This window comes from Meriones unguiculatus, chromosome 3, assembly GCF_030254825.1.
Source record: "Meriones unguiculatus strain TT.TT164.6M chromosome 3, Bangor_MerUng_6.1, whole genome shotgun sequence".
NCBI lineage: Eukaryota > Metazoa > Chordata > Mammalia > Rodentia > Muridae > Meriones > Meriones unguiculatus.
Window position 1 is genome coordinate 7,250,450 of NC_083351.1, and position 8,782 is coordinate 7,259,231.

Sequence of the window (8,782 nt, forward strand, 5' to 3'; positions counted from 1 at the left end):
CCCTCCCCCTCCCCCTCTCCCTCCCCCTCCTCCTCTTCCACACTCGCTAACACAGTTGTGTTCATGTGTGCAATGGAGGAGCTGAATCCTCGGGAAGCCTTGTTAGAATGCAAAAGGCTAAACCTCACTGACTGAATTTCTTGATCTGTCCTCTGGACTGTGGCCCAGTTTGTTCCCTCCTACAGTGGTCATGCTGGACTGTGACAACTGAGCTACAGCATTCCCAGTTTGAGAGTTTGCACGTCTAAGCAGAATATGGCGGGAGATGGCTGTGATCTCATCAGCTGGGGGGTAGAAACAGAGGATCAGAAATTCAAGGGCAGCCTCAGCTCACATTGGGTTCAAGGGCAGCCTGGGCTACATGACACCCTGCCTTAAAATAATAATAATAATAATAATAATAATAATAATAATGTGCATTTCCAGTAAATTCCCAAGGAATGCTGGTGTCACTGGGAACCTCAGTGTGAGGACTGGAGTTCTGAGAGCCACGATGCTGGGGTGTAGAATGGCTTACACCCCAGGTCTCAGAAGAAGAAAGAGGAGGGCTGAAGAGAGAAAATAGAGCTGACTTAGTAGAGGTCTTGCCTAGCATGCATGAAGCCTTGGGTTCCATGTCCAGCGCTGCATGGATATAAGGCAAGGTGACATGCCTGTAACCCCAGCACTCAGGAGGTGAGGCAGGAGGACTGGGAGTTCAAGGTTATCCTGAGTTACACATCCTGAGTTTTGAGACTGTGCTTGAATGTTTGTTGAAGAATAGGTGGGGGAGTAAAGGGGAGCGGCTGTGGAGAAAAGGAGAAGTGACCCCTGGCTAAGTACATGAGAACAACCTGTCTCTGGTGGATGCCTGGCTCACCTTGATGTCTGAAGCAGCCCACAGGAACCCCCCAAACTCAGACCTGAAAGAAGCAGAGATGTGGGCAGATGGCAAGGCCTGGGCTGAGCTAGGGACCAGGGACCCTGCACAGTGACTTCATTTCTACCAACAGACTTGCCTTATCAGAGGTCAGAGGTCCCAGCCACCCTGCTCCCAGACACGCCATGCTGAATCCAGCCTCAGCAAATGAACCGACAGCCGAGGTCACCGCAGTCCTGGGCCTGACCAATCTGCACCGGCGCACACAAACGCAGCCAGAAGAATCTCTCCCCGCCACACAGCCTCTCCGGTTACTCGGTAATTTGGGGAATTACTGAGTTGATAACTACAATTCCAGTATAAGTAAGATTCAAATACCCAACAGAGACTTGCAGCCAATGCTAAAAGGGTATGCTGTGACAGAAAGCCATCACAGGAAGCATCAAACTCTGAGAGTTCAGGGCCACGGCGTTGGTGCTCACAGAGGCAAACCCAGGGTTCTTGCCTCTGCACTGACTATTCCACAGACAGAAGAGAAGAACAGTGCAGGCATGCTGTCTGTGGACTCCGCATAGTCCCTGGGGAGGAGAACCCAAGGCACCCAGGGATGTCTAATTTGCCTTGAACAGCCTGGGCTGGCCGAGACCCCTACCCCACCCCCACCCCACTCCCAACCCCTTCAAGATGTCATGGCACATAGATGTGTCACGCATAAACAGATGCCTGCAAGACCTGGGAGGTCTCAGCAAGAGAATTAGATGTCCCCAAGGCAGGGACAATGTTCACAAATATGCCTGCCATAGCCCCAGAATTGGTCATGGGCGCCATTCTGGCCCTGGTACATCAAGGGGGCGGGGGGTCCCAGAGCCAGTGCTGTTACATCTTAAAAGAGAACAGGAGTCCTGAGCAGAACCCGAGCACTTTCTGATTAAAGACTTCTCACTCTTGAGAGCATGAGAGCAGGTTGAGGGGGGAAGAAACTTCTGTTTGTTCCAGCCAGAAAGAGCACCCAGAGCCCAGGCCAGTTCCTGCCTCGTGAATCGCTGGACCTTGTATGGAGACTGTTTTATTTATTTTATTTTGTTTAGATATAGTCTCATGTATCTACCACAAGCTGGTCTCAAATGTGCCGCGTATCTTAGAATGACCTTGAACCTCTGACCTTGAACATCCACTTCTGGATTGCTGAGATTCCAGGTGTGTGCCACCATGCCTGGTTTGTGCAGTGCTGGCAGGGTCAAACCCAGAGCTTCTACCTAGGCCACTGCTCTACCTGCTGAGCTACACCCTGACCCTGAGCCTGATGGCATCATCGACTCCATTCTCTTTGTCTGGTACCCAAGGATGCAGGTTGGTAAAAGACATGGAGGACTTGGGGAAAAGCTCAAAATTTACAGAATCCTGGGTATGCTCATGAGGTCTTCCGTGTCCCAAAGCCAGGCGGACTTGGAGAAATGGAGAAGAGAAAGTGAAAGGTGGAGGAAACAAAGGCACAGAATGACTCCCGGGGGCAACACGGAAGCCAGAATAAAGCTCAGAGATGGACGGATGCGCTGTCCCTGCCAGCACATCCTCAGAACACAGGAATCGTGCATGGTGCAGAGAGGACCTGGGGAGCCACTTTCCCTCTAAAACAGCAGGCAAGCTCTGAAACAGCCCACGTTCTCCAGGCTCCTGGCTTCTGCTCTTGTCCCTCTGACCAACCATGGCCACCTTTGTAAAGCACCCACCGAAGGCCACTTGTCTCCTAACGGTCACACCTTATTAGATGGCCGTTGAGGTTAGAGTAAAACTCTGTCTCCTGGGCATGCAAATCCTCAGGGTCCCTACCTTCCACACCTTCCTGCTTCAGTACCTTCTTCAATGACCTTGGCCTGGATGACCTCACCCAGCTAGTTCTTTTCTATTTGTCTGTGCTTGTTACTCTTGAGACAGGGTCTCATTTTGTAGCCCCCGGTGGCCTCAGGAGGCTTCTGCTTCAGCACCCTGAGCACTGGGTTCACAGCCCATGCCACCGTGCCTTGCGCCCGACTCCCCTGGCTCTTTCTGAGTTTGCCTCCGACCGACCTTCTCCTGGCCGTGTTCTGACATTCTTACGCAAAACAACCCCAACCCCAGCTGTTTGCTTGGTTCTCTTCGGAGCAGAGAAACATCTGGAATTGCCCTGTGTGGTTATTACACCTCCAACCCTGGAATACACACACACACAAAAGTGTGCACAAAGAAGGAAGGACTTTTCTGTGTCTAGAGGGTCTCCTTGGAGCTGGAATGGTACCTGGTACAAAGTAATGGCTCCATAGACATCTGTTAAGGGATGGAAGACACAGTGGGCGAGGGTGGGGAAGGGGGTGGGGTGGGGCGTGGGGAGGTGGTCCTGCAGAATAACCATGAGCCCAGGGCATCAGGCTGGGCTCTGACCACTGATCTCACTGGCATCTGGAGATATGCCAGTGTGGGATCGCTGGACTCCTGTGAGTTTACAGACGCAGGGAAAGCCAAGACCAGGAAGCCATGTGTCCAGGATGGAACCTGGACTGCCTTCTGTTGGCTTCCCCTGTAGGTGTCAGGCTTGCCTTGGCCTGGGGGCTGCCATCCCCGGGCAGCTGGGGATGTGCCTGTTGGGGGACAGGGGAGGGGGCTGGCCTTGGAGTCACGGTTCAGATTCAAGAAGGGAAATCATCCGAGCTTTTAAAAAATTAAATGGAGTCAGTAATTTGATTTCAGAGAGAAGCTGAAAACCTTGTAATGGCAGGAGCAGCTCAATTCCGTGGTGAAAAGGAAAAGCCTTAAATGGGGCTATTAAGCCTTTGCCTGGGATGGATCTGCCCGGAGAAAGAGGAAGGAGGGGGGCAGGCAGGGGGAGAAGTCGTCTTCGAGGTAGGGGCCGTTTATCAGCCAAGACAACCCTGATTATTTATTTATTTATTTAGTTTGCATTCTGAGCTGGCATTGCCGCTGGCCTCCTCTTCTTGGCTGCGTTTCAAATCCCACTTCCAGCCACAGGTCGGCCTGGGGTGGGGGTAGCGGGTGAGATGCTGCCCTCTCAGGGAAGCACTGAGTGGGGTTCCGGCCCAGGCCACTGTGCCTGGCCACAACTGGGCTACTGGGCCACGGAGTTGGGGAGCTCTGGGTCACTGCAGATCAATGGGTTTGTCCAAGCCAGAAGGGTACCAGCTGCTGCTGCCACAGAAACCACAGGATGTGATGAGCAGAAAACCAAGGAGTGACACTCCATCCTCCTCCCCTGGGGTGCCCAGCATGCTTGGGCAGGGTTCTGCACTCAAGACTGTGTCATCCTTGTTCACCCCCTTCAATAAACCCGCTGGGGAGAAACTCATATCATTTCCATCCAAATGATGGGAAAATTGAGGCTCAGAAAGGCTAGTCCTCCCCACTGAGGTTACAAAGCCAGAATGGAGACGCTGGGACCAGAGCTCTATACATGGGTAGGCCCAGCTGTAGGGCCAGCACCCTGCCCAGATGCCATCCCAGATTTAATAGAGGGAAGTTGTAAAACATAGCTGGGCCAGTTCAAGGAGGCTAAGGGCTCTTGCGCTGTCCCAGCCTGCTTCCTGATGGGAAGTGTGAGCATACCAAACCATGCCCTTCCCTTCCTCCATGCTTCCCCTCCCCGGACACTCCTATGACTCACCCCTGAAGTCTCCAGAAAGCCTCAGCACCGGGGCCTCTCAAAGCGCCCCTCCATGTGTGCTAAAGCTCAGGAGGCTGATGGCTCTCTGGGGTAGGGGCCAACCTGGACTCCATTGCCTCCTGACCGTCAAGGAGGGAGTTTCCAGGCTCACCAGAGCGGGGCAATATGGTTTCTGTAGGAAGCAGAAGGTTTTGGGTATGTGAAGACAGGGGACTGGCGTGGGCAGCCCCCAGATCATGCCAGCCCTCGGGCTGTGTAGGTGCTGACTCTGGCTGCAAGGTTCTGTCTGCACCTCCTCCAGAAGGCTTCTCCGCGGTGGAAGCCAGAAGGCCCTTGGCGAAGGTTGTCTGGAGAGCTGCTGGGCCCACCCTGTGCCTCCCAGCAGGCTCTGGACCTGCAATCCCCAGATGAACCCTGGCATCTGGCTGCCTCCCTCTTGGGGTGGGGAATGTGGCATCTGTCCCCAGCGAGACGGTGAGTCCCAGTCCTTCCATGTCCTGGTTTGATTCTGAGGTTGACAGGTCCAGGTTCCCTCTGGCCCCCTCTGGAGGGGGATCATGGTCATTCTGCCCTGACTCCTGAGCCTTAATTATAGGTAGTGTCTCCTGAGGCCTCCTGGGGGCATGGTGGAAAATCAACCCCTCCTCAGCCAGGCTGCTCATGAAGGGCCTTATCAACATCGGAAGCTCCTCACTGACTCGGGCAGGCTCCCTCGGGTTGGGCTCCGTGGACGCTATTGAATTCACAGTCTCCCCTAACAATTCTCCCAGTGGGAAGGGACTTCCTGATAGCCAGGCAGGGTCCTGCTCAGCCCTCATAGCTCTTGGAACTTCAGTTAGTGTAACAGATGGTTCAGAATCCAGGAGCATTTGGAGCCCATCAGATCGCCAGGAAGGCCACACAGAAGAAGGGGTGTCTGAAGACAAATGTGTAGTCAGGGAATTGGGAGCCAGGAAGATGGAATTCGAGGGTCCGGGGCCAGCCTGGGAAGCTTCTGTGTGCTCCGAGGAGAGTGTAGCTGGAGTCTGGAGGTTTGGAATTAAGTCTGCTTTCTCTGAAGGAGTCTGAGAACCTTGGTGCTCTTGCAGTGCCCTGGAGGAGGGGGAAGCCATGAACACCCAGCTTCCTCCTGCAGGCCTAGGGATTTGCATAAAAGGCGATGCAGGTTCCTGCTTCAGAGAAAGAACAAGAATCAGAAATAAAAGCATGTGGCCCGGACCACCAAGGCAGACCTCAGCCCAGAGAAGGATATGGGGCACTGGCCTCCGGCTGGGCTTCTGGGCCTGCCTCCAGAATTCCCACTACCAGACTGTTGAGGCGTGCCTCAGTTTCTGACCCCTGTTTGCAAATACAGCTGCCGTCCCTGCTGCCACTTACTTCAGTCACATCGCAAGGCATAGAAAGGCAAAGAGCCAGGTGAGACAGACAAAAGGGGCTCTGTCCTTAGGTGTCCTAGGCCCCCGCTTTCCCTGGGAGACATTCTGAATTTAAGAAAGAAATGTGATTCATGAGGGGGCGGGATTTGAGGGAGGCCATCAAAGTGTGACTGTCCTTGAATGAATGATGGCGAAAGACAGGGCTTAGGTCCCCATCACTGCCTCATGGGGACCAGACTCTTGGCTGGGGAACTGTGCGAGTGAAGGACACAACTGTGGGTTTGCCTTGGTGGTCTTTTCAGCAGGCTGCTGCAGGAGATGCTGAGGGGGATGCCCCAGGGCATCCATTCGTGGGCTCCAGAGCTGGGAAGAAGCAGCAGATGGCATTTCCGATGAAAGAGCCTCCCCTCCAGGGGCCAGGGTGGGTGGAGCCATCCTCGGTGTGGCTGTTGAGACAAGTGACTCTTCCCTTGAACCTTTCAAAATGGAGAGAGGAAGTCAGCCTTCCCCCTAAGGAAGTAAAAGTCTTCCTGACATCCATCAGCCATGATGGCTGCGAGTACCCATCCCCTTCCCCATGGAATGGAAGCCTGGTGGTCAGTGCCCAGGACTGAGATAGGAGCTGTCCTCACGGCTGACTCTCACAAGCCTCTGAAATAAAATTGTATAAGCTAGAAATGCAGCTAAGTTGGTAGAAGGCTTGCCTAGCATGCACAAGCTTGCATAGCATAAGCCAAGCATAGTGATACACACCTGTAATCCCAGATACGAAGAAGATGTTGGCAAAAGGATCAGAAATTCAAGGTCATCATCCTTGAATAGCAAGTGTGAGGCCAGTCTAGGCTTTGAGACTCTGTCTCAAAAACCAACAAACTAAAAATACATAAATCCAGGCTTCTGCAAAGACCACCTGACCCCAGCCCACTGCCCAGCCTGGATGTTACCAGCTGGTTTCAGCATAGAGCCAGCTCGTATTTTGAGATACAACTCACTGTTTGGCCCAGCCCCAGGAATCAATCAGAACTGGGTAGTGTTCCCTGTCCACGTGTTCTCAGGCTAGCCAGCCCAAGCACTGCTGATGCTCTAGACCAGACCATCCTCTCCTGTGAGGTGGAGCACCTCAGCAGCATCCCTGGCCTCTGGGTACCCGCTGCTGGTATCATCCCCCAGACACGCTAACTAGCAACTCTGTGAGGCCAGTATAGTCATTTGACATTCTTGGTTCAGGCTGCAGGGCGGTTAAAATGGCTCTGTTCTAAAGGGACTCTGTTGTGTTGTGTCTGAGACAGGATTTCCATATGCAGTCCAGCCTGTTCTTGAACTCCTCCTTCCTCCTGTCTCAGCCCCCACAGCTCCGATCACAGGCGTGAGGCACCAAGCCCAACTCCTAGAGAACACTTTCTATAATCAGTTTCACACAAAAAAAGTGAACAGACGTGGCCATCGTGGTGCACCTCTGCACAGGGCAGAAACCCCTCAGACGCATCCCCAGAGATGTCAGGCCTGTCTCTGACAGTCTGACCCCATCTGCTGCCACGAACCACCCGCCTCTTCTCCCTATCCTAAACTCCACTGCTCTATCACCCCACCTGGGCCCGGGGTGCCTAGACCCTCACTGGTTTTTACTTCTTACCTGACACCCACCAACATTTCCATCCAGGCCTCTCACTCACATATTTAAGTTTTATTGCAGGGAAACACGTGAGTCACACCGCATGGGTCACTTCTCCCTTCTCCAGGTGGCTCCTGGAGGTCAAACTCAGGCTATCAGCTCGGCAGCAGGCACCTTACCTGCTGAGCCATTTTCCCCAACTTCAAAGGTGAAGATGACTGTAGTGACACCCCCACTATCATCAACTTTCTTTTCTGGGGCCGGGCACCCCACTTACACCATTGCCCTCAGAACCTGCCATCTGAAACAGTTAGGATACTGTTTTGGTTGGTTTTCATTATGTCAGGGAGGATTTTTTTTTTTTTTTTATCTGTAACCTGGGGCTGAAGAGAGGGTTTGGTTGTGAAGACCAGTTGCTGCTCTTTTCAGGGGACCTGGGTTCAGTTCCCAGCACCTATGTGGTATGTCACAACCACCTGGAACTTGTAGGTTCCACGAGATCTGGTGCCCTCTTCTGACTCTGAGGGCACCAGACACAAACATGGCACATACATGCAGGCAGATCACCCATCCGCAAAAAAACAAAGTAAACACATCTGAAAGGAAAGTCCCATAGGCACAAGGACTTAGACAGTCAGTTCACATTCTTTTTTGTTTTGTTTTGTTTGTTTTTGTTTCTTAGAAACAGGGTTTCTCTGTGTAGCCCTGGCTGTCCTGGACTCACTTTGCAGATCATGCTGGTTTCTAACTGGCAGAGATCCACCTGCCTCTGTCTCCCAAGGGCTGGGATCAAAGGAGTGCGCTAATCCAGTGTCTAACTCACAAGTCGAATGTTGACAAAAGAAACACATTTCGTGAAAATTCCTGGTGAAAACTGGGTCTACCGTGCACTTGCTAAGGCAAGATGGAAACAGCTGGAGGAGAGGACCGGCAGGGGACCAGGCCCCGCTCTCAAGCCTCCAGACTGCAGGGAAAGTCAGGGGCGCAGAGCAGGAACTAAAAAAAGAACAGAAAGCTCTAGAAGCTGCAGGGAGTTGCAGAGGAGGTGCATCGGGGCCGGGGAGGAGAGAGATTCATCCCGGCTGCTGATAGGAAATTAATAAAACCAGAAAGGGAACATTCTTTCCCCGTGTAAATCTTCCCAGGGAGGGAAAAAAAAAATCTCCCTAAAATGTTTTTATTGCTGTTGCTATTTTTGTGTTTTATTCATTATCTCTCCGGGAAGAACCTACCTACCCTTCAGAGGCCAGGACACCGGCCATCTCAGCACCTCGCCCTGAGTC

The 8,782-nt window shown here is 52.8% G+C and overlaps 1 protein-coding gene across 1 annotated transcript; it reads right to left on the reverse strand.

Annotated features, from left to right (window-relative positions):
* Nucleotides 1-3,794: 3,794 nt before the first annotated feature.
* Nucleotides 3,795-6,085, reverse strand: LOC132652938 (uncharacterized protein C1orf127-like). The gene has a single exon (XM_060379070.1). It carries the CDS (start codon nucleotides 5,717-5,719, stop codon nucleotides 4,571-4,573), a length of 1,149 nt encoding a protein of 382 aa, XP_060235053.1. The 5' UTR covers nucleotides 5,720-6,085; the 3' UTR covers nucleotides 3,795-4,570.
* Nucleotides 6,086-8,782: the final 2,697 nt, after the last annotated feature.